General features: G+C 43.0%; 1 protein-coding gene and 2 long non-coding RNA genes across 4 annotated transcripts; 1 reads left to right on the forward strand and 2 right to left on the reverse strand.

Annotated features, from left to right (window-relative positions):
- Nucleotides 1-8,108: 8,108 nt before the first annotated feature.
- Nucleotides 8,109-16,128, reverse strand: LOC109198166 (uncharacterized; the record flags this gene model as incomplete). The annotated part of the gene is made up of 3 exons (XM_025904742.1): nt 15,581-16,128; nt 13,068-13,131; nt 8,109-8,269 (listed from the first exon to the last, which is right to left on the reverse strand). Coding segments are annotated over exons 1-3 (741 nt in total), but the record flags the coding sequence as incomplete, so codon positions are not given.
- LOC109198165 (uncharacterized) lies at nt 10,198-11,684 on the forward strand. Of its 2 annotated transcripts, XR_003218122.1 has the most exons (3): nt 10,198-10,408; nt 10,499-10,592; nt 11,150-11,684. It is a non-coding gene; the product is annotated as an uncharacterized LOC109198165 (long non-coding RNA). The 2 variants fall into 2 exon arrangements; XR_002059097.2 differs by lacking the exon at nt 10,499-10,592.
- Nucleotides 16,129-22,022: 5,894 nt separating the features above from the next.
- LOC112845314 (uncharacterized) lies at nt 22,023-24,459 on the reverse strand. Its single transcript, XR_003218123.1, has 2 exons — nt 23,385-24,459; nt 22,023-22,163 (listed from the first exon to the last, which is right to left on the reverse strand). It is a non-coding gene; the product is annotated as an uncharacterized LOC112845314 (long non-coding RNA).
- Between the last annotated feature and the right edge of the window lie 2,171 nt (nt 24,460-26,630).

Below are 26,630 nucleotides of genomic sequence, written 5' to 3' on the forward strand. Positions count from 1 at the left end.
CTGTCAGCTACACAAAACACAAAAAAAGGAGCTTGGTGTTTACAGGGAGTGCAGAATTATTAGGCAAATGAGTATTTTGTCCACATCATCCTCTTCATGCATGTTGTCTTACTCCAAGCTGTATAGGCTCGAAAGCCTACTACCAATTAAGCATATTAGGTGATGTGCATCTCTGTAATGAGAAGGGGTGTGGTCTAATGACATCAACACCCTATATCAGGTGTGCATAATTATTAGGCAACTTCCTTTCCTTTGGCAAAATGGGTCAAAAGAAGGACTTGACAGGCTCAGAAAAGTCAAAAATAGTGAGATATCTTGCAGAGGGATGCAGCAGTCTTAAAATTGCAAAGCTTCTGAAGCGTGATCATCGAACAATCAAGCGTTTCATTCAAAATAGTCAACAGGGTCGCAAGAAGCGTGTGGAAAAACCAAGGCGCAAAATAACTGCCCATGAACTGAGAAAAGTCAAGCGTGCAGCTGCCAAGATGCCACTTGCCACCAGTTTGGCCATATTTCAGAGCTGCAACATCACTGGAGTGCCCAAAAGCACAAGGTGTGCAATACTCAGAGACATGGCCAAGGTAAGAAAGGCTGAAAGACGACCACCACTGAACAAGACACACAAGCTGAAACGTCAAGACTGGGCCAAGAAATATCTCAAGACTGATTTTCTAAGGTTTTATGGACTGATGAAATGAGAGTGAGTCTTGATGGGCCAGATGGATGGGCCCGTGGCTGGATTGGTAAAGGGCAGAGAGCTCCAGTCCCACTCAGATGCCAGCAAGGTGGAGGTGGAGTACTGGTTTGGGCTGGTATCATCAAAGATGAGCTTGTGGGGCCTTTTCGGGTTGAGGATGGAGTCAAGCTCAACTCACAGTGCTACTGCCAGTTTCTGGAAGACACCTTCTTCAAGCAGTGGTACAGGAAGAAGTCTGCATCCTTCAAGAAAAACATGATTTTCATGCAGGACAATGCTCCATCACACGCGTCAAGTACTCCACAGCGTGGCTGGCAAGAAAGGGGTATAAAAGAAGAAAACTAATGACATGGCCTCCTTGTTCACCTGATCTGAACCCATTGAGAACCTGTGGTCCATCATCAAATGTGAGATTTACAAGGAGGGAAAACAATACACCTCTCTGAACAGTGTCTGGGAGGCTGTGTTGCTGCTGCATGCAATGTTGATGGTGAACAGATCAAAACACTGACAGAATCCATGGATGGCAGGCTTTTGAGTGTCCTTGCAAAGAAAGGTGGCTATATTGGTCGCTGATTTGTTTTTGTTTTGTTTTTGAATGTCAGAAATGTATATTTGTGAATGTGGAGATGTTATATTGGTTTCACTGGTAAAAATAAATAATTGAATGGGTATATATTTGTTTTTTGTTAAGTTGCCTAATAATTATGCACAGTAATAGTCACCTGCACACACAGATATCCCCTAAAATAGCTAAACTAAAAACTACTTCCAAAAACTTTCAGCTTTGATATTAATGAGTTTTTTGGGTTCATTTAGAACATGGTTGTTGTTCAATAATAAAATTATTCCTCAAAAATACAACTTGCCTAATAATTCTGCACTCCCTGTATTTGTCTGTCAAAAATAGTTCATAACTTCCCTTCAACTTATTCATGTCACCTAAAGAGTAAACCTGTTTCTCCATCACCAGTTCAGCTCTGATGATTCAGTAAGGACATCTGCCGTTTTTACAGCTGTAGCTCCAGCAAACATCAGCTGATACCAGAAATTAAAAGCAAATGAATTCTAACAACAGCTGATCAAGCTTAAACGTGCTGCTGTTGTTTTGCGCGATAAACAAACAAGAGAGAAACGCCGATCATTGATCAGTTTCATGACTGAAGTTTTGACAGGGGAGGCTGTCATAAAGTTCAACATGCGCACACAGCTGTATAGAAACTCCGTCGTGCTAGCTAGAACGCAGTACGAGTTATTGTAAGTGATTGAAAAAGTCAGCACAACGAAAATAAACTACACCTAACTCGGTTTATATCTGACCGAAATAGAGTGCAGTTCATACTTCTTACCTGAAATTCAGTTCACCTCACGCTCCTGCCTTCGCTTCCCTGATCCATGATTGACCACCGCGTTAGCAATCGCCTGCCCGGCCTCGTATGTCTCGTTGGCGGCATGTCTTTCTGTCACACACCGGTGGATAGTGCCCTCTGTTGTAGCTCCACCACCAAAACAACTCAGTTATTTTTCACATCGACCAGCATCATCAGCCCATATAAACGAAAAATAAGTCCAGCTAAGACACAGACCCTTGCCGAGCGATCGGGCGATTAAACACATTTAGCCCACCTCACTATCAGCCAAGCCTGGGTGGTTTTTCACGAAGGGTCGCTAGCCGCGCTAGCTAGCTAAGCTAGCGGCGCTAGCTAGCTAGCCAGCCGGCTATCAGCAACACGTAAGAGAACTGTTGCTAATAAACTAACTAAACTCGGTTTATATCTGACCCAAATAGAGTGCAGGTCATAACTTCTTACCTGAAATTCAGTTCACCTCACGCTCCTGCCTTCGGTTTCCCTGATCCACGATTGACCTCCGCGTTAGCAAACACCGGTCGATCGGCGGTAGCCTCACCGCCTTGTATGTCTCGTTCGCGCATGTCCTTTCTGTCACACACCGGTGGATAGCTGCCCTCTGTTGTAGCTCCACCACCAACAACTCAGTTATTTTTTCCCACATCGACCAGCATCATCGGCCCATATAAACGAAAAATAAGTCCAGCTAAGACACAGACCCTTGCCGAGCGATTCGGGCGATTAAACAAATTTTAGCCACCTCACTATCAGCCAGCCTGGGTGGTTTTTCACGAAGGGGCGCTAGCTAGCTAGCTAGCTAGCCGGCTATCAGCAACACTTAAGAGAATTGTCGCTAATATGGGATGTCTTGATAAAACGAGCAATATTTGAAGTTACACACCTACATTCTCGCCTGAAAATATCTTAAAGTGTATTTTGTGACCTAGAAACACGAATAAAAGACATATAAAACGAAGTGGTGTCCGCCATTGTTTGACTCGGTAGAGGCATGCTATGAATTGTGGATATGTAGTTTTCACCAAGCATGGCACTCTTTAGGCCGTACTACTCCCGGTATACCACTAGAGAGAGCCAACACCACAAATGAAGTCTGTTTCTATGGTGCCAAAAGCAGAATCTTTCTCAGGAGCCTAGAAATTGGCCTAAATTTGCACTAAAATCTAAATATTTCAAAAACTATAAAAGTTATAAACACCAAAAGTCACACCATACTAGCCCAGCTCCAGCCGCACAAAATGATGTAACATAATGTACCCCTATTGTCAAAACTGTTTGGCAGAGGAGCGCGGGAAATTTTCACTAAATATTAATATTTAAAAACTATAATAGTCATAAACACCAAAAGTCATAGCACACCATTCCAGATCCAGCCGCACAAATGAGGTAACATATATGAAGCTTTTCTCAAAACTGCGGGGCGTGATACGTGCCGAATTTAGGCGGAAGATGGAGAATAATAATAATAATAATAATAAGAATAATAAATCCGACGAATAGTAATATGTGTGCCTCTTGGCATAGGCCACACATAATAAGAATAATAATCCGACGAATAGTAATATGTGTGCCTCTTTCCATAGGCACACATAATGATGAAAAGCAGAGCCTCTCAAGAAAAAGATGGAGTTAAAAATAAATATCAGGACGGTGGCACGGTAGGACTGTTGCCTCACAACAAGTAGGTCCTGAGTTCAATTCCACCATCAGTTCGGGGTCTTTCTGTGTGGAGTTTGCATGTTCTCCCATGTTTGCGTGGGTTCCCTAATCCAATTGCCCATAGGTGTGAATGTGAGTGCAAATGGTTGTCTGTCTCTGTGTGTTATCTTTAAAGTGATTTTGAGGTGGGATCTCAGTTTTTGGAATATGTCTATTTGAATTCTGGGAGCTTTATAAAGCACATGTTACTGAGACGTCTGTAGATTATTCAGTATTTATTTCAGTGTGCTGTGCAATTTTTTTAATCACATTTTAAGATTGCTTCAACGTAAATGAATGAACAAATCAGTTGTTTCTTATTTCCAAATTATCTCCCATGATGCTCCTTTTATGGCTGATCATTTAACAAAGTGCTTAAAATTATTGTTTTGACACTTTTTAATTTCATTAACCGATTATTTAAACGAACCTGCAGGTGTGACTTCAATCATTTTAGAATTTTAGAAAGTTTATGGTAACCTGCAATCATCTGAAATAAAATCTAAAAGTATTTATTCTCTTAGTTGGAGAGACCGAGACTTTTAAAATCAGATTGTGTGTGTGTGTATGTGTACGTGCTTTCTCTGTGACAGCAGAATGAAATCTGCTGCATTAATGACACAGAAACACAAGAACGACCCTCTAAACCAATCAAGAGCAGGGACACGTGACAGCAGCAAGAAGTTTGCAGAAAGTGTGATCACATGATGGAGGTTTACCTGCGTGCTGTTGGAGTGATGATAAGAGCTGTACGCAGCAGTGAGTCTGATGATGGATGGAGCTGGTGGAAGTCAGTGTGTGTACTGGTCTCTGACCAGTGGAGAAACCTGCGTGACTTGGCAGGACGTCTGCCGTCCAATCTAAGTGCTGGAATCAGGGCCTCGACTCAGGCAACACCCTCAGGCTCAGACTCTGACAGCTGGAGCTTTGCAGGACCCTCTGGAGGCTTAATTCCTCCAGAAACACAATTCTTTGATCCTTAATATGCTTTTAAAAAAGTGATTCTTAAAATCCAGACTGTTTTTCTTTTTTTCTTGTTTTTTTTCTTTTTTTTATTTAAATGATCCAGACTGGCTCCATAACTACTTTGTGTTAAATAACCACTGAGTAGTTAGTCTAACTGGGACTCCTCAGTAAATCTATCTTTCTACCATCATCCACTGTGAAATATCCACTCTGATAAGTACTTTGGAGATGCTCCTCACCCTGTGGGATCTACTATCTAACCAACTTGTAACAGGACTGCTGCTGACTGATGTCTTGTGTTGTTCATGTCTTTAATTCAGTATCTGTGATGAAGCTGACTTCCATCTCTCAGTGAAGAAAGTGTGCTGTATTGATGGTTTCAGCAGTGGCTTCGACTGATTATGTCCTATAATGTTGAAAAGAAAGTTAATCATTGAAAAAGTCGGTTAATGATGAACAGTAAGAGTAATTTGAGTTTTAGTATCAGCTACTGTAAACACTGAATGCTTAAAGCCTGGTTTACAGCCAGCTGTATAAGTACAATGTAGAGTCTTATCATAGTTTCGATGACGGGGCAGTAACCATTCAGTCTGGGTCACAGTGATATCTTCACTGACAAACTGCACCATCTACAGCAGATGAACCCAGACTCACTGAGTGTCAGTGAGTCTGGGTTCATCTCCTATAGATGGTGCAGGAGTTGAACCCAGACCCAGACTCACTGCACTCAGTGAGTCTGGATGAAGAGAATTAAGAAGAATAATGTGTCATAAATGACTCATGTGGTCAGTCTTCATTCTGGTTTTGTTTTCACTTTGAGGCTGACGTTTACATTTACTCCAATTTTATTTATACAGCACCAACTCACGAAAGCTCAGTGAGATTTATATTAAAAGGTAAAGACCCTACAATGTTACAGAGAACACCTCAACAATCAGATGATGAGGAGCACTTTGGTACAATGGGGAGGAAGAACTCCCTTTTAACAGGAAGAGACTTCCAAAACTGATTAGGAGTTGGGAGGGTGACCTCCAGTGTCATTGTGACGATCATGCGTGGAGTGCATACAATCTGCGCATTCTTTATTTCTCAGTAACCGATTTAAAGGAATAAAATATAAAATTTTACATAGACAGCATAGAATGCCAATTTTTCTGAATAAATTGATCCAAGCAGGTCAGCACAATGTACTAAATGTAAATCTGCGGCGGGGTCCTACTCTCACTGTCTTTGGACTTGCTCAAAAATTTCAAAATTCTGGCTCTGTGTAACAAAAGAACTAAAAGGTATATTTATAAGCAGATTACAAAAAGATCCAGCTCAGTGTTTATTGGGGCTGCCAATTCTGAACAAATTTCCAGATAAAAACATATATAAACTACTATGTAAATTGTTGTTTTTGGCAAGAAAATGTATTCTTTCAATCGGATTAATGAAAAACCACCTACAATAACCCAGTGATATAAACAAATCTTTAGAGTTTTACCAATTTAAAGACTGAGTGCAAAATTAAGTGGCAATGATGATATTTCTTGGATATATGGCGCCCACTATTGGATTACTTACCTGATGATCTGAAGAAAACCATAGAGAGAGGGGCAGCCCCACTCCAATGCCGGGTTAAGTCTGTCAGGACAAATGTGTAAATGCGTGGTAGACCGAATTATCTATACTGTATTAGTTTTCCGCTTACATGTCTCAGAGTGCCTACTGTGTTAAAAAAAATATATATATATATAATTTTTTTCCTTCTTTTTTTCCTCTCTTGATGTTGTTGTGGTAGTTGTTTTTGTTATTTTTTTTGGTTTTGTTTTTTGGTGTTTATTTTGTATAAAGGAAAAAATAAACAAAAATATGATTAACGGAAGAGACCTCCAGCAGAACTAGAATCAGGGAGGATGAACTCTCTCCTGTGATTGGCTGTGGAAGGAGGCAAAGGAGAGAAAAAAGAACGCAGCACAAAACTGAAAATGAGAGAATGGAGAAGAGAAAATCTAACAACAATTCAATTAAGGTTTTATTATACAGAAGAAGAAACACTGAGTACATCATGGGAATCCCCAAGCAGCCTACAGCTATTGCAGCGCGTGAAAGACTCGGAACCACACAGCGTTCTGTAACTGGATGGATGGATGATGGATGCAGGATGGATGGATGATGGATGCAGGATGGATGGATGCAGGGTGGATGGATGGATGCAGGGTGGATGGATGGATGCAGGTGGATGATGGATGCAGGTGGATGATGGATGCAGGGTGGATGGATGATGGATGCAGGGTGGATGCAGGGTGGATGATGGATGGATGCAGGATGGATGGATGCAGGGTGGATGATGGATGCAGGATGGATGGATGATGGATGCAGGATGGATGGATGATGGATGCAGGATGGATGGATGCCGGATGGATGGATGGATGCCGGATGGATGGATGGATGCCGGATGGATGGATGGATGGATGGATGCCGGATGGATGGATGGATGCAGGATGGATGGATGGATGCAGGATGGATGGATGCATGCAGGATGGATGGATGGATGCAGGATGGATGGATGGATGGATGCAGGATGGATGGATGCAGGATGGATGGATGCAGGATGGATGGTTTTATTTTAATTAATTATGTCCACCAGTTCATTTAAGTTGTTGGCTATTTTTTTTAAAACAGCCACAATTTCTTCTTTCTTCTTCTCTTCGCTGCTTCCTATAAAAGTGAGCAAACACAAGACAAGAGAAGAGGAAAGAAAAAGAATACAAACATTGCATGAGTGGAAGTAAGCATCAGTGGCTTCCAAACAAAACCCAATTTAAAAAAATAAATAAAATAAATAAAATAAAATATAATATAATATAACGCCTTCCTCTTTCAAAGTAGTCTCCAAATTACTGCAAGACATTCCCATTGGCCCAAATTCCCTGTAAAAACCACCTCCAATCCCATGGTCCATCTCTGTGAATGCAACAGATGAAACCAACCAGACATCCAGCAAACATCTTATAAAATAACCTCCATTGAACAGGGTTTCTCTTTGAATACTCTTTGTGATGGAGCACAAACAGCAGCTACAGTGTCACATTGTTGTTGAAAAGTCTGGAAACACCAAATCTAGGTCGACTGAAAGTTTTACTGCCTCTTTCTCCAATCTGGCCTCCCATGTTGCCAATGAGCCTTTCATTCCACTGCTGTGTTTTACTCATTGGATTATTTAAAAAAAAAGATAATAATTAAAAAATGCATCAATTATTTTGTTTAGTTTTAAGAATGTGCAGTTGGTACCTCCAGGACAATAACAGACATTATTTTAAACTCTGCAAACCTTCAATGTATGCTTTTATTCTAGAACAGTATACTTACGGGGCCCGGCGGCTCCGGCTCCAGGGGGCGCGGCGGCGGCTCCAGGGGGCGCGGCGGCGGTGACGGCGGCGGCTCCAGAGGGCCCGGCGGCGGTGACGGCTCCGGCTCCAGAGGGCCCGGCGGCGGTGACGGCTCCGGCTCCAGAGGGCCCGGCGGCGGCTCCAGAGGGCCCGGCGGCGGTGGCAGCCTGTAAAAACAAAGAAGTCATTCTAAGCATACTCATCATCATCATATCATACAGCTCTAATGTAGAGTAAAGGCTAAGCAACATAGCGTTCTTCTGCATAGCATTGTCCTGTTGAACAGCAGCTGTCCATTGAACATTGCTCTGAAATCATTAAGGAAATAACGTATACAGACATCTTGAAATAAGTCATTATAACAGCACACTTGACTGTGACCTACCTCTTACTTTCAGGGGTCCACCATTGCCTCCCCGCCCCCCCCATCCTAAAGGCAGATAATCTAGTGACAACCATCTACCAGCCTCATTACAACCTCTTGCAGACTAATAATAATAATAATAATAATAATAATAATAATAATAATAATAATAATAAGCAGCAAATTTCTTGTAGCTTAACAAGATTCATTGCCTTAAATTTAGCCAGATTATCTTGTCCATCTTGTTTTGAACATTACAAGCTAGTTTCCAGTCTCATGTGTGAGATGATTAGACTTGTTTCAAGTATATATTACTTTTCTTATTTAGTCTGTAAATCTAAAATGAACCATTTTACATTTATTTCAAGCAAAAATAGCTTTTAGATAGAGTGTAAAACAAAAAAATATCTTAAAATAAGATCCATTATCTCACTGTTTGAATCAGAGCGAAGGACATGAGGGAGCACGTTCGGACTGGATTGTGTTAAGGTAATTAACTTTTGCTTGCAAACATTTAAGGTTCTTTTAGCTTTGACTTACTGTAGTAACATCAGTCGTGGTCAAATATTAAGTTTTACCAAGGCAGTATTATCAGTTTACTACCAATGGGTAGTTAGCCAAAACTGCCAGCCAGCTAGCTAGCTTAGTTCATTCAGAATGCTGAATTGTTAGCATGCAGTGAGAGTTTAAAATTATTAATGGTGCTAGTTGGGTAAATTTAGTTTCATATACTTAACATAGCTATACAACAAAAGAACTACAGTTGATATCCGCCTTTGCAAAAGTCAGTTTTGCATGTCCCACCCACGGACAATAAAAAGCTGCAGTGGGGTTTCCCCCCCTTTCTTAAGCCGCGCGCTCTCTGTCTGCACTGTGCTTGGTGTGTTTGTGTGTGCAACTTGGGAGGACCAATACTGGTTTGAGACAAATCTCACAATCGGGCTCGTAACTTTACAACGCCGTTTCGAATTCACTTATGGATAACTTAAGCCTACAGCTCCAGCATCAGTCAAACTGTCGGCTTACATCCAGCGTTCTCTGCTGCTTAATTTTTTTTTTTGTTATGGAAAAAGACAGGGGTGTTGGACAGATCTATATTTAACTTAAATGAGGATTTACTTAAGTCATCAAGAGTTAACTCTCAAAATTACATTTAACCAACATGAGTTTATTCAAATTTTATTTGCAAGTCCAGTTTGGGTAATGAAATAATGCACATTTATGAATGACATCTTTACCTATAGATTTACTTTAAGCTTCATTTCCGACAGATCATGATTAATCATATAAACTATTGTAAGTTGGAGATGTGAACTTACTTCCAATTATTTATGTTGTAAACTATTAATATAAATCAGGTCACTTTAACCTTGCTGAACCGAGGTAATATTTTTTCTTATGGATGAAGTGGCCTAATCTGAGCTTTGATCATTTGTTGAATGACTTGACAAGCAGTTGGGCACTATTAGTTTTAGTTTGAAAACTAGTTTGGAATAGCCTTGTCATAAATTTTATGTGAGCAATTTTATAAGACTTAACCATGGAAGAACAGTGAAATGTATACATTTAAAAGAGATGTACAACTTTTACTGACTTATTTACAGCTGCCAACATAGATGAGGTCTTGCTCCACACCCTCAGTAGGGACGATTTAAGGGACCTACTTCCAGGGTCTGAAAATTTATGAGGAGGAAACAGTTGTGGGCTCAAGTTCACAAAGAGGCAAGTTTTGCCGCTTTTGATTGAAAAACTCCTAGCACAACACATTTTGTTTAGGACTCCTGTAATATAACTATTTTTGTTTTCTTATTTAGGATGAAACTAAAGAAAAGGTGTCTCATGGATATCTCACCATGTGACCAGGGAGAAGATTATGATGCAGATTCAAGTGGTGGATCAAACATGCTTTTGCCACCCAGGAGCAGTTCTGGTGACAACAGTTGTAAGTGAAAGATTACAATTATGGCAATAATATTGAATATTGAACTGAAAGTTGATTTAGTTCTTTCTTTCCTGTTCTGTTTAAACATAGCCCTGTTCAGGGCACTACCAACTCTCTTCCTATCACAAGCTGCACCACCCAAGAAGATGGACATGTCAGTGAAGCACTGATTCATGTCCTTCAGGTCTGGTTTCTTCATATTTGTTATCAAATAATGTCCCTAAAGCATTCACTTTAACAGTTTATTTGGCATATGGCCTTTTATCCATGCAAGTCCTGCAACAATGTAGTTTATATTTGGAAAAGTGTGCAGAAATCTGAAATGGCACAAACACTGATAGATCAAAAATTTCATTAAAAAAATAAGAAATCATAAAGAAATTAAAAACAAAATGGAAATAATTACATATTTAACTATCACAGGTGCAGTACCTTTGTCATTTCCTGAAGTGTGTAAAGACATAATCCTAACAGTGATGAGGCAGAATTTATTACATTTTTCAAACATGAATATTTGGGATTTTCTATACAGTATTTGTCAATCTAAAGAAAATAACATTAATATGGTCTGTAGCGCATCTGATCTATGGTTGTCATCATTCATATATCACCCCAGGGGTGCACCCCAAAGGGATCAATAAAGTAAAGTCTACTTGTGGTTAAGTATTTGAACTACCCTGATAGCTTTGGAGTTTCTCCGTACATTGTACAATTTTGTCTTTGTTTTTCTTTTGCCAACAGAAGATCCAGCGTCAGCCCTGTTCAGCTCTTTGAAGGGTCCCGCTGTCTTATTGCAGTTGGAACCACTCCCATCACCACATTTGCCACAGATGACCTTGGAGAAGGTTTGCTGTATCTTATGGCATACTACTACACCCTGCATCTTACCTATCCTAAATGTGTGGCAACGCTTCTGTCTGTCATTCAGACTGAAGCGTTAAAAGACAAAATCCATGAGCAAGACACCACAGGCTCATACAAAAAAGTCATGGCAGGCTGTAGGAATTTTTATTGAAACATAGAGCTGTTCTTCAACATTTTGCTTAGAACAAGTGGTTAAAGCTTATTTTAGGTTTCAATTGCCGTGATTGGTTGCCTGGAATAAGTGTGTAAGGATTATTTTAAGATTTAACTATCTTATTTGTTCCCTAGAATAAGTGGTTAAATTTTATTTTAAATTTCAATTGTTCTGATTTGTTGCCTGGAATAAGTGTAAAAGACTTAAGAAGATTTAAATAAAGCTAAAATTATTTCAAGAAATCTTAGTAAGAAAAAAAAAAAAACACTTACCCCACTGGCAGATAATTTCACTTGTTTTAAGCAAATCATCACCAAAAATAAGTGTATTTATCTAGTATTAAGGAGGTGGGTTTTTGCAGTTTATTATTAATAATAATAATAATAATAATAATAATAATAATAATAATAATAATAATAATAATAATAATAGATTGCATTTATATAGCGCTTTTCGAGACCCTCAAAGCACTTTAGAATTCCACTATTCATATACACACACACACACACACACACACACACACACACACACACAGTTGTAGCCACATCTGCCCTGGGGCAGACTGACAGATGCGAGGCTGCCATATCGCGCCATCACCAGTAGGTGCCCAAGGACACAACGACTGAGACTGTCGGAGCTGGGGCTCGAACCCGCAACTTTCCGGTTACAAGACGAACTGCCAACTCTTTGAGCCACGATCGCCCCATACATCATACGGAGCATGTCACACTCTCCACCACGTTTCTGTATCTGAACAATGCCCAGCATAGTAAATAAGGAAACCAAAGCTGGTGTATCTCAGCTTATTCCAATGTTTAATTTCTGTGCATTTGCATGTACCCTCGATTTGCTGCACGCATCCATCAAGAGGTCACCTCACCTCACCAACTACAAATCAGATTCCAAAGGCACACCAAGGGGACAGAAGCTGAGAGAACAACAACGGGGGATTAGAGCAGAAACAAGTGGGCAGCCAGTGACACTCATTCTGCACAATCTGGTACAGTTTAAAACAAAAAAGCTAGTTTTGGCCTTTTCTCCCTCTCATCTGGGGAGACACAGCTGACGCACATCAACATGACGCCACAGGGGAAGTCAAACAAAACACATTGAACATGGAAACTACACTTTCAAAATAAAACAAGAAACATGGAGAGATGTAGGCATAACAAGCTTGACAACATGAACACAACACAGACAGGAAACACATGACACATAACCAAGGAGACCTGGATGAAACAAAAACCAGAATAAAACTAATCGAAAAGCAACATATCAGGAGGTCGATCCAGAGGTCGACACATCATAAACATAAGTCCATAAACAAACAGTTCTGGCCTTCTGCCAGCTGCGAATAAATGCACCCTGAGGAGGGTGCATTTATGAAATTTTTGCCCAACTTTACCTTGTCCACAACCTTTGTTCCAAGTGACTCCAGCATGGTCTCAAACAACACTGTACAACCCCCCCAAAGCTGCAGTGGTCAAACAAAATGACCCTGCATCCTGTTTTATCAGCTCAAAAATGACATGACATGAGTCAGTCCCCAAGCCTGATACCTGAGCTTTCCCTTTCGGGTCTGGGAATCAGGCTTTGAGGGCCTGCCATTTATTATTTCATATCATACGGGATGTTACTTACTGAAACGGCAGCTCTTCTCAGCTTCGCCCTCCGACCCCGGCGCGTTTTGCGCTTCTTCTTTATCCTGCGGGCAAAGTTAAAAAAAAAAAAACTGTCTAAGCATACTTTAACAAGCTGTTAGAAGACTTAAGAAACTTTTTTTGCACTGCCCTGTCCATTGCATCTTACATTTTTACTTTGTTGTGATTTTGTATTTTATTTTAGAGCAGGAAGCTCAAAAAGCCCCTGGGCCTTAACAAGTTTTCACTGGCAGCCATATGGCACTGTATCCTTGGATAAAGTAGGCCCGTGCTTTCAGTAATGTCAAGAAGCCAAAAAGTGACCGAACAGAAAGTGAAATATGTCCACTTTCTGTTGCAACAAAGCAATACTACATGTACTTCTAATCTTAACATACACACAGTAATGTATAACAAAGGGGTGCATTCAGTAAATAGACAGGCCCCAAATGCATACCATACCATCTTTATTTATAAAGCACTTTAAAATAAAACCAGAGTTCACAAAGTGCTGTACATGCTAATAGCATAAGTAAAGAAAGTTAAAAATAAGATAAAATAAAAATAACTACAATAAATTAAAACGTGTTAAAACAAATTGAGTCAACCCCTTTAATCAGTGCCAAAGGCTTCAGCAAATAAATACGTTTTAAGACTTTTAAACTCAGTAAGAGAAGAGGCCTGCCTAACGTGCATTCCACAACTTGGAGCAGCTACAGCAAAAGCACGATCACCTTTAAATTTATACTTAGTTTTCGGTATCTCCTACCCCTTGGGTCTATTTTCAGGAAGCATGGGATTTCTTTCCACTTTTATGCCGATGACTCCCAGATTTATTTCCCACTTAAAAAGATGATCCACTGTATCAAAAGCAGCAGTTAAATCTAACAGCACAATAAAAACGCAGTCACCTGAGTCAGTTGCTAAAAACACATCATTAAAAACTCTTAAAAGGGCAGATTCGGTACTATGTAAAGCTTTAAAACCAGATTGGAAAACTTCTAAAATACCGTGTTCTTCTAAAAAGGACATTAATTGCTTGTAAACTACCTTTTCAAGAATCTTTGAGATAACAGGCAGTTTGGAAATAGGTCTGTAATTTGCAATAATATCAGGATCAAGAGCAGGTTTCTTGAGTAGAGGCTGAATCACTGCATGTTTATGATTGACAGGTACAACACCAGAGGACAGACTACTACTTACAATGGATTGTACAACTGATGCTATAGTGAGAAAAACCTCTTTGGGAAAAAAAATCAAGGAGGGAGAGCATCATAAGGGGAACCTGAGGGCTTCAGATGAGCAACCAACTGCTGCAGGCACAGCAAAGAAACTGGCTCAAACCTGTCAAAGACAGCAGAGCTAGGGACAGGGGTAGAAGGGTCGAGAACGGACTGGGAAATCTGCGCTTTCACAGAGAGCACTTTATCAATAAAGAAGTGTAGGAAGTTTTCACAAGTTTCCTGAGAGGACTCAACACCAACAGTCTGTGGAACATGAAGGATAATATGAATAATAGCAGCAAAATGTTTCCTCTTAGCATCTTTTACAGTCTTCTGGTAGGAATTCCAGTAATTTTGTAATATTTGGTATGCCACCTGCAGTTGATCCTTCTTCCATTTACGTTCAGCTCTCCTACACTTTCTTCTGGCAGCACTGGGGTCTCCATTCAGCCAGGGTTCAGATTTGGCTTTAACTTGCCTAAGCTTAAAGGGGGCCACCGAATCTAAAACAGTTTGGCAGACTGAGTAAAACCATGTACTCAGCTCTTCTGTATCATTACATATGGAAGGCTGCAATTCTGATTAAAAACAATAGAGAACTGACCAGCAGAGGAAGGATTAAAAATACGACAGCACCGAGCAACAACAGGAGGAAGATTAACTTTGGTACAAGGAAGGGAAACCTCAAACAAGACAGGCTTATGATCCGACCATAGCTCTAAGTTAGAGACAGGTAAACTGAGTTAAAACAAGATCCAACGTGTGCCCATATTTTTGTGTAGGCACAGACACAGGTTGCACAAGATCAAAAGAGTCAATAAGATTTAAAAAGTCCTTTGCCATTGGCTGGTCAGGGCAGCACACGTGAATATTGAAGTCCCCAATAATAAGGACATGATCGTATTTTGGCATAATTTCAGCCAACAGATCAGAAAAGTCATTTAAGAAGTCCTTATTGTATTTGAGTCTGTAAACCACAGCACAGAGCACTGTGTGAGAGCGACCCAGCTCAAACACACTCAGTTCAAAGCTACTACGTAATGTTGATAAGGGCAGTGGTTTACATTTATACTGCTTCTTAAAAACAACCGCTAGTCCTCCTCCTCTGCCTGATATTCGAGGAGAGTTTAAAAAGCAGCTGTCATCAGGTAAGAGATCTGTGAAAACGCTGGACTCACCGGCCCTCAACCATGTCTCAGTTATACAGAGGAAATCCAGTCCTTGGGTCATAAATAAATCCCTTGAAATAGAAGTTTTATTACTCAGCGATCTAGTGTTCACCAAACCAAACCTGGTGGAGGTCAGCGTGTTCGTGGCTGACTGCGAGACCCGACACAGCGGCCGCAGGTTCTGTAGGTTCGCACCGCGCCGACGAAGATGAGGGAAAATCTTTCGCGGCTGGGACATCAACGGGCACCAGCCAGGCATCGATGGGCTCCAGAGAGCGCGGAGAAAAGACATGATGAGGCACAGATCCACGTTTGTTCCAAGGAGCTGGGGAAGAGCGCACCAAGTACGCCTCAAGTTTCACGAGCAGACCGCTACGTTTGCCCCGGCGTCTGAAACGCTTTCGCCGTGAGGCTGGGGCCAGGGTCCGACAAAGGTTAGCTGGTATCCCAGCTAGGAATGGAGGTAACGTCTTATGTCCAGTATAAGTTGTATTGGTAAGATCACTGGCAACTAGTCGGAGGTCCAACAGAGTTTGGCGATTGTACATTAAAAGAGGGTTGACTCTAGCAATAAAAAACAACACAAACAAACACAGCAGGGGAAGAGACAGACGGCGAGCCACACACACTGGCGCCATCTTGTCTATTCATCACGGAACCTTCATGAATGGACTTACCCCGCCTGCGGCTCCTGCGGCGGCTCCTGCGGCTGCGGCTGCGGCGGCTGCTGCGGCGGCGGCGGCGGCGGCGGCGGCTGCTGCTGCGGCGGCTGCGGCGGCGGCGGCGGCGGCTGCTGCTGCTGCTGCTCCTCCTCCTGCTCCTGTGGCTCCATGATCTATCCTCCATCCTTTGGAAGCCGAATTTAAAGGCCGCGCTGGCCCTTGTTCTTCTTCATCTATCTTTTTATGGCGGTTGGCAAATAACTTCAGGTGCATTACTGCCACCTTCTGGACTGGAGTGTGGATCAGAACAGCTTTTACGTCTATACTCTCATGTTGCTCTTAAAAACCCAAATATTGCCCTCAGCCATACTGTTTGTGGCTTTTCATTTCCTTCCCTGCTCCAATAACAGCAAAAGGAGTGAGGCACTGAATGAACTGTATCAGCACGTCAGTGAGCAGCAGATGGCCCACCTAGATGCTTCTCTCGTGCTAGCGGGGGATTTCAATCATGCAGACCCAAAGACTGTGCTTCCCAAACTGCACAAACACATACATTTCCCACACGGGGAAACAACATTTTGGACTATGTTTTCACCACCCAGAGAGGAGATTACAAAACATCTTGCCAAGTGGTGCAGCAACAACAACCTGTCCCTGAATGTTGAGAAGAGTAAGGAGGTCATCATAGACTTCAGGAGAACTCACACCCTGCACACCCGACTAAGCATCAGTAGTGCTGCTATGGAGAGGGTAAAGCAGCACTAAGTTCCTGAGTGTGCACATCTCAGAACATCTGAGTGTGTTTGTAATTTTCTGATTCAAACAGGCTGCCGATGTCCAGATTGGACGATTGAATGGACAGCCACCTACCTCTCCTTGTCTCCTCTACATCCAACAAAGAGCAACCTGTTTGTACTTCTGAGCATTTGTGTGAAAATCCTGAGGTGTGGTCTTTTTTGTAACGTGTGTACCATTTGTAATTAAGATATGTTGATTGAGATAAAAGCACTTATGTAAATAGTTGTTGTAAGCGTTCCTTGTAATTTCTCATTCACTGTACATATTGAGCACTGCAGCAGGCTCCGGGCTTTTACATAAAGATATTCTGTTCAGTCCTGTAGACAGTTATATATTTAAATATATGATCCTCTGTGGTTACTCTGGTATGAATGACTCGGAATTATTTTATTTACTTTTTAACACACTATTGGCAAAAACAGTGAAAGAATTCCAGATCACAAGTTTGTAGTTCAAACCTGACCTTTGACCTTCATCAGGTGTCAGAGAAAATCTCATGTGCTCTTCATGCAGCTGAGTAAATTCAGTGTTTAAAACAGAAGCTGTGCAGGTCTGAGATCAGCAGCTCTCTGAAACACCAAACTGAGGTCCTGTTAATGCTGATATACACAGTAACAGCAGTGATGAATCCTTTTGAGTCTTTGTCTTTATCAATAAAACAGCTGCAGCTTTCACTGACAGCACATGTGGTACTTTAACCTTTGTACTGTTTTCATCCGTTAATTTTGCAGTGAACACGATGGATGATTTGTCTGCTTTCACTGGGTGGTGCTGAGGTCTGAATCTGAGGGCAGCTCCTGTAATCACAAAAAGAACACAATCATCACAAATCTGAATTCACTAGCTGGGCCCACGTCCTCATTTTAGGTTTGACAGCGATTTAGTAGGTAGAAGTGAATGCTTTGACATGAATTGAGGTGCGGTTTGGGGAAGGCCTTAAAGGGGACTGGCGATGGCTCCCGGGCCTGGCAGATCCTCGTGTACTAAATAGAAGTGAAGAAGTTAAAGTATAGAGACCAAGGAGGGAGGGTGGGTGAGGCACATAAACGAGAATGATCAGCTTGCAGAACTGGGGGAACCTATATAGATGACAGCCGGAAGGAGCGTGTTTGGAGGCGTGGTCCTGCTCCTGAAATTCCGATACATAATCTCCAAATAAAGCTGATCCTTCTCCGTCCTCCCACACTCGGGATTTGAAGTTCTTCTCTTACATTTTTTCATTTCTACAGTTATGAGCTGTTTATTAAAAAGGACAAAGCTAACAGATTTTCCAGTATAACGTTTACCTTTGAGTTGTTGCTGCTTCTCAAATGGAGATCTCAAAGCTCTCACTGCAAAAACCCACCTCCTTAATACACATGTCACATGACTTGCCTTAAGGCGGCCTTAACCCCTAGTGCAGTGGTCTCCTCTGAGCAGCCTGTGTCCGCCGACTTGTCTAACGTCCCTCCTGTTTACCACGACCTTGCAGAGGTTTTTCGGAAGGACCGGGCTCAGTCATTGCCTCCACACAGACCTTATGATTGCGCTATTGATCTGCTCCCTGGCGCCCCGTTACCAACTAGCCGTCTCTATAGCCTCTTGCTTCCCGAACGAGAAGCTATGGAGAGATATATTACGGAGTCTCTTGCTGCCGGCTTCATCCGCGCCTCCTCCTCTCCTGTTGCAGCAGGGTTTTTCTTTGTAGAAAAGAAAGACAAGACTCTTCGACCGTGTATAGACTATCGCGGACTGAATAACATAACAGTTAAGAAAAAGTACCCGCTGCCGCTCCTCACCTCTGCCTTCAAGCTCCTCCAGGGGGCCACAATCTTTAGTAAACTGGATTTAAGAAACGCCTGCCACTTGGTCCGTATTCGCGAGGGCGATGAATGGAAAACCGCATTCAATACACACCTGGGACACTTTGAGTATTTGGTCATGCCATTTGGTCTTACTAATGCCCCGGCAGTTTTCCAGGCCCTGGTAAATGACGTTCTGAGGGACTTCATCAATCGGTTTGTGTTTGTGTATCTTGATGATATTCTGATCTTCTCCAAAACCCAGGCCGAGCACAAAACCCAGGTCCGACAGGTTTTGCAGCGTCTCCTGGAGAACCGCTTATTCGTCAAGAGTGAAAAATGCGAGTTTCATGTCTCCACAGTCGCTTTCCTGGGTTATATAATAGAAAAGGGGGACCTCCGCCCGGATCCAGCAAAGGTCAAAGTCGTGGTGGAATGGCCCAAACCACCCAATCGGCGCCAGCTGTAACGGTTCCTCAGGTTTGCGAACTTCTTTAGAAGATTTATTCCGGATTTCAGTAAGGTAGCGTTACCACTAACCCAATTAACATCACCCAAGGTTCCCTTTCAGTGGAATGATGCCGCCCGGACAGCCTTTCAGGAACTCAAGAGGAGGTTTGCCTCAGCACCCATCCTGATTCAGCCCGACCTCACACAGCAGTTCGTGGTGGAGGTGGACACCTCCGACTCCGGGGTGGGTGCAGTTCTATCTCAACAGAGGAAAGGTAAGCTGCACCCCTGTGCTTTCTTCTCTCGCCGTCTCTCCCCAGCAGGTAAGATGGGTATCTTACCTGCAACCTGCACCGTGGGAGCCATCTCCTGGGAGATTGAGGCGGCTGTTTGGGAGGCTCAGAAGACAGAACCCGACCCGGGAGGGGGCCAGCCTGACGGCTATTTGTTCCCCAGACGGTCAGGTCTCAAGTCCTTCATTGGGCCCATACGGCTCATTTCTCCTGCCACCCAGGAACACACCGGACCATTCGGTTTCTGCAACGCTATTTCTGGTGGCCCTCTTTGACCCGAGACACTCGAGAATATGTCTCTGCCTGTCCCGTCTGCGCCAGGAACAAGTCTACAAACCAGTCACCTGCAGGACAACTCCACCCTCTTCCTACACCCTCCAGGCCGTGGTCCCACATCGCACTCGATTTCGTGACAGGGCTGCCTCCCTCAGCAGGTAACACTGTAATCCTAACCATAATTGACCGTTTCTCCAAAGCTGCCCACTTCGTGGCCCTGCCCAAGCTTCCCACGGCCCTGGAGACTGCGCAGTTGCTCACCCAACACGTTTTTCGTCTGCATGGGATCCCAGAGGACATTGTGTCAGATCAGGGGCCTCAATTCACTTCCCGCGTCTGGAAGGAGTTCTGCACCTCCTTGGGGCCAAGGTCAGTCTCACCTCAGGCTATCATCCACAGAGCAATGGCCAGTCAGAGCGGGCAAACCAGGAGCTGGAGGCCGCCCTGCGCTGTGTCGCCTCCTCCAATCAAACCATCTGGAGTGAGGAACTGCCGTGGATAGAATATGCTCACAACAGCCTGACGGCCTCTGCCACCGGCCGATCCCCCTTTGAGGCCTCCCTGGGATTTCAACCTCCCTTGTTTCCCTCGGTGGAAGGTGAGCATTCCGTGCCCTCGGTCCAAACTCATCTGCGCAGGTGTCGGCCGGTGTGGCGGGCCACCCAGGCAGCCCTGCTGCGCACCAAGGACCGCAACAAGCGCATTGCAGATCGCAAACGGACTCCTGCACCCGAATATGCCGTAGGACAGAAGGTATGGCTCTCAACACGTTTTGTTCCTCTCAGAACAGAGTCCAAGAAACTCGCTCCTACCTACATCGGTCCGTTTGAGATTTCAGCCCTGGTCAACCCTGTTTCTGTGAGGCTCAAGTTGCCCCGTAATATGAAGATCCACAATGTTTTTCATGTTTCTCAACTCAAACCTGTCCGGTCCAGTCCTCTGTGCCCTCCTTCCAGGCCCCCTCCTCCCACCCGGCTCGTGGATGGCCTACCTGCTTACTCCATCACTCGCATTATGGATTCGCGCCACCGGGGGCGCGGCTGTCAGTACCTGGTCGATTGGGAGGGCTACGGCATGGAGGAACGCTCTTGGGTCCCGCGTGCGGCCATCCTGGGCGGGCGCATGCTGCGTGAGTTCCACCGCCTGTACCCTGGTAAGCCTGGTGGGTCGCCGGGAGGCTCCCGTTGAGGGGGGGGTACTGTCACGGTCCCCGTGCCTCACCGGCTGATTCCGCGTTAGGCAACATGTCTTTGTTTTTGTTCTCTCTCTCTCTCTCCCTCTCCCTCTTTCCCCTGCCGCGGTGGTGCTCACTGCGGGCTCCGCCCCTGGCCCACGCACCTGTGCTCTTCATCACACCTGTCGCTGGAACGTTGAGCCACCCGTGTTAGTGCTTCAGCAATCTGCCTAAGTCTGTGAGTTTCCCTGCGAGCTAGAGCTAATCGGATTTTTCTGTGTGTGTGTGTGCGCATAGATCCCCCCCCGTCCCTGTACCCCCGAGTGAGCGAGGGGAGCGACTGGAGGAAAAGGAGTGGGATTGTTGGCTGAGAGAGCGGAGTGTGGTTTTGGACCCTTTCCCTTCCCCTCGCACCCTGGAGCCCCGGACCCCTTCCCCGAGCACCTTGTATATATATTCACCCGGTGACACCACTGTAAATAAACGCACTATCAGTTTCTGCAAAGGTCTCCTGGTCTGCGCCTGAGTCCGTTTACAAAACCGTGTCAAGATTGAGTAGATGACATGCACACTTTTGGTGCCTTGGAAGCTGGTACTCCAGACCTGTGTTGTCATCCAAAATGGCAAACACATCTTGATACTCCACCTCTAACTCACTGCCAATTGGTTGTTTCTTCCTCTTTGTCCTCACCATCTTCAAGAAGTTTGAACCACTGTCTGTTGTCGTCCGGGTCACTTTTTCTCTGATGTGATACTCTGAATGGATTTCCTCTAATGCAGCAGCAAGAACATCAAATGTGTGTGAACCTTTAAGAGGTCTACAAGCCAGTGCAGCAGAATACCTTTCTAAAGAGATGTCATCTATCCAGTGAGAAGTCACTCCTAAGTAGCTATGCTGTCTGGCAGACCAGCAGTCTGTTGTGGTAGCAACATAGTTCACAGTGCTCAGTTTTTTGATGATTATGCTTTTCATGTTCTTCACAGCGTCTTGTATTTTTGAGCACAATGTTTTCCTTGTTACACTGAGGTTGCAAGGTTTCCAACATAGTCTTGAAGGACGATGTCTCAACTATAGAAAATGGTTGGTTGGCCTCACATACAAACGTAAGCAGAAGCTTGTCAAATGTTGCTTGTGTTATTCACCTAGAGCCTGTGAAAGAGTCTGTAAGTTTTGCGTTCTTCATAGGTGGCTCGGTAGAAGAGGATGACTTTCGTTTTCTGTGGCTGTCCATTAATTCCGTATACATCCTCAATTTGTTGGAGTGAACCCTCTGTTGGCAGAAAAAAATAGACCATGAAATGACATGTGACTAAGCAATTTCTATACAGTTCTTAGAAAAAAAGAGAAAAAAAACAAGATGATCCCATATTTTTAACCCTCCTGTCATGTTCAGGCCCCTGAACGACCCACTGAATGACCAAATGAAGGCCCTCTGAACGACCCATTGACGCACCCACACAACTGAATTTGGTGGTGAAAACTGTTTGTTATGGTAATTTAAGAGCTGTTAAAACAGACCAGTCAATTTTGACTGGGAACACAAAAGTAAGGGGTGGGGGATGAACGCGAGGGATAAACTAGCACAAAAAACATTTTCACCACTAAATTCAGTTAAGTGGGCCGTTCAGTGAGTGGATTCCAGTTCATTTCCTATGGCAGTTACTTTTGTCCGGGAACACCACACACCACAAAATTCAATGAAAGAGGTGATCATTACTTTTGTTCAAGTGCATAGTGCAGAGGATATCATTATGCAATCCATCTGATTGCATAATAAACACAATATTTATGAGTGCTTTAAGTTGTGAATCGGATAGATTTGACCGGAAGACTACAGGAAGGAAAGAGAAACAAAGTCGTGCCTACATTCCACTTAAAAAGAAATTCCAGATTAAGTTCAAAACAAGAACGTATGCAAGGCTTAGCAGTGCTAGTCAATAGATTCTCCTTCAAAAAAAACGAAAAAAAAAACAAAAACAAAAAAACTTTAGCTTTTCCTCATAAAGTTCTACACCTTATAACTGTACTTCTCTGAAGCAAGAGTCAGGACAAAAAGTCACTTGTGGAGAAAAGAAAAATATTAAAACGGCTTAATTACTAATGTAGTTTCTAGGAGAAAGGGAGTGATTCTGGATATGTGCATTTTCTTTTTTAAATCATCTCATTTTTAATATGGGCAAGACCTAAGACTGTGATTCTGTAACCCACGGGTGTCAAGCTCCAGTCTTCGAGGGCCAGTGTCCTGAAACTATTAAACGTGTCCTCACTGCGACACGCTGAATTATTGCTTATTAGGACATTAGCAAGACTCTATGGTACTTGACTGCATGCTGAGGTGGCAATATTCAGCCATTTAATTCATGTGTGTTGGACTATGGACACATCAAAAAGTTGCAGTACACCGACTCTCAAGGAATCAAGCTCGACACAGCGGCTGTAAGACTGACATCCACTTAACCACAGCTAAAAAAGAAATTTAAAGCAAACTTACCGCAACATGTTTCCTCAGGTTAGATGTTGAGTTTTTGTACGCTGAGACGTCGGTTTGCTTTGGCTCACACAGAAGACATCGCATTATATAGCTGTCCTTTTGTACTCCTTTAAAGCGAAACATGCTTTGCATATGCAGCCAAGGGTGTTTGTCCTGTTCAGTGTTAGCGGAGACGGTTGCCATTTTTTGATGTATTTCTTCTGTCCGTCTTTGGAAGTTGAAAAGGCTTGGGCTACTCGGCCTGCCATTTTATATCTGGTCATGTGACCGCATGGCTACGTCTGATTGGTGAAAGAGTTACCGGTAGCTCCAGTGGCGGCATGATCCATAATTTATATTAGTAGTATTATCCAATGTGTGAAATTAATTATTAAAAAAGTAACGAGTCGAATTTTGCAAATGTAGCGGAGTAAAAGTACCGTTTCTTCTTCACAAATGTACTCAAGTAAAAGTAAAAAGTATCGTGCAAAAAAGGTACTTAAAAAGTACATTTTTTTCAAAAACTTACTCAAGTAAATGTAACGGAGTAAATGTAGCTCGTTACTACCCACCTCTGGTGCTGTCCCGCGTTGGTCCAAGCATCGCCCGCCTAGACACCAACTTCAGGCACTCAATCCCACCTGCAGAGCGCCTGTCCATCTGCATGCGGTTAGTAAAAGTGTTTAATACAGTAGTCCTTTATTGATACCTGTGCTAATATATGCTAAACTATCGTTTATACACTGCTAACCAATGATCCCTCTAAGCTGCACGCATGCGCAATTGCGCAATGCTGGCACAGTCTCTGCGCAGAAAAAAATCTGCGTTGTGCACAAAAAAAATTCTAACCTGAATTGAAATTAAAATAAATACGTTAACATTTCTGTTTTGCAGTGTTAGTCAGTAAGTGACTGGCTGCTCCAGTATGGGATTAGAACGATGCCACCTTATCCCACAGTCCAGCCAATCACGCGATTCACATTCCTACATACGCAGCTAATCAACGTTGTTGACAGGCTATGACAGCGTCCTTATGTGCCGACACCGGTGTTTTAGCTAGCAAAGCGGCGTGGCTGATGTGAAGTGAAGCCACGTTAATGACAACGTGTACAACCATTGGAGATGTGAGCAGGACAGACGGAACAATTGAGGGAAAAAGTGTGGACTTTATACCAGTTTTTAAATTGTGTTGATAGGCCACGTAAAACCAGAGTTATGATAAAAATATCTGCAATGTTTGGTTTTCTTCCTGAATACTATCGTTGTTTATATTTACTGCGGGAAGAAACGGTAAAAATGGCGTTTAATAAGGAAAACGCTCAAAGCGCTCTCCGCCTGTGAGCAAAGAAAACACCAAAAAACCTCCACCCTTTCCTATTGGTGGAAAATGTACCATGTCGACCAATCAAAAAATGATATGGCAACATGGCATTTAGTTGTTTAGGAAGGGAGAAGTTTTAGGAGTGACGGCGGTGTTTTGGGATGTGAGAGATTTGCGACGTTTAGCGCAAATCTTGTGTAGTTAGTGTGTAGTTAGTGTGTAGTTAGTGTGTAGTGTAGTCAATAGTTTTGTTGTGTGTGTCAGAACAATGAGGCGACTGCTGAATGTTACAGGTGTTACAGAGTGATACATCTCCTGTTGTCAGGCCTGCAGGTATCAGGCTGTTGTTCTCCTTTATCTCATAGTGGACAGAAATTATTTTTTGGAGTGGCACAAATAATTTGTGTGGCATCAGATTTGATGCAGAACAGCTGATTGTTCTGTAAATAGTTTGAAATGTTTATTTAAAAAAAACGCCTTGGCTGCATTTTTAGGTAAACAGCTGCAAAAACTTATTGTTTGCATAACTCAGTTACTTTTTGAAGAAGTAACTATATAATTAATTGCCCAACATTGTCATTATATACTGTATTTTGCAGACAGAGCGTTACAGGACTCTCTCCCAGACCACAGACTCATACTCATAATACAAGTCAGAGCTTTATTTAAAAAAAAAAGAAAAAAAAAAGAAAGAAAGTTGTGTTTCAAAATTGGAGTCATTGTAGAGTTAAATCTCCACAGCCTCCACAGCCCACTTACTTCATTGTAAGTGGGCTAAAGCAGTTAATTAAAAGTAGTCTAACATAAATGCTGTAATTTGATTATTTTAATAAACCATGTAACTTGGATGGATTCGATGCTGGCGTGACCACACTGCACACGTCTGATGTCGCTCACAGTGGTCCAAGGGACCGCTCAGGGAGTTTGTGTGTTCACTCAGACACATGAAAATTAGAGGGAACATTGCTGCTACATGGATGTGGTATGCTGTCGGTGTTTACTGATAGCAACTGTGGTATGAGGACCACTGTGGGTTAATCTTTGTAGTGATACTCCTTTTTTTTAAAAAATTTAGACCTGGTTTAATTCTGGTATAGTTGAATATTTGTATATAATCCCTGCAGCTGTCAGACTCTACAACAGGGGTCACCAGCCTTTCTTAAAAGTGAGAGCTAGATAAAATTGTGAACAGTTTGGTTCATCTTTAGTTATATGTGTCATGGCCTGGGTCTAGGGACCCAGGGCTCATGCATTTTCAGTGTATGTTTATGTTTATATTTTCCGTGTGGTATTTTGGTTTGCTCTCCTTTCTCCGTGTTTCTCCGTGTGAGCTTCCGGAGGTTTTGGTTCGCTGAGGAGACTGCGAACCCGGAAGTGTTTCTGCTCCAGAGACAGCCACACCTGCCGCTCGTCGTCCTCTGCCAGCTGCAGCAGATTATGCTCGTCAAGGGAGCAGCATTTAAGACTGTAGCTGAGCTGAGGCCGACGCTGGATCCTTGAGTCAGAACTCGTCAGTACAGCCGTGGGCTTTTTGTATAACCTCCGAGTTAATAGATTTTCTCCTAACTCAATGTTTTTGTGTTACCAGGAATCTGGAGCGGAGTGTGCTTTAAAGTCACGGTGTGGGAATAGGAGTTTTTTGGAGTCGCCACTTTTTCACTTCTCACGGACATCTGCACTGTGTGGGATTCAGGGAGAATCGCCACGGGACCACAGTGCCTGGATTTTTGTATATAGTTGTGTGTTTTTCACCTCCTGTAAATAAATCCACTGTCCTTCACTAAGAGTCTCGCGTTTGGGCCCTACCTTCACTGCCACTCCACGGTCTGCCACCGCAGCCCGTGACAATATGGTTCTATCTAGCATATTCTATCTTGATAAGCTATGTCTTATCACAGGTTAATTTTTCAAAAATATTAACAATGATTTAAGCAAGGAAAGGGCTA

Source organism: Oreochromis niloticus, unplaced genomic scaffold, assembly GCF_001858045.2.
Source record: "Oreochromis niloticus isolate F11D_XX unplaced genomic scaffold, O_niloticus_UMD_NMBU tig00006660_pilon, whole genome shotgun sequence".
In the NCBI taxonomy this organism is placed as follows: domain Eukaryota; kingdom Metazoa; phylum Chordata; class Actinopteri; order Cichliformes; family Cichlidae; genus Oreochromis; species Oreochromis niloticus.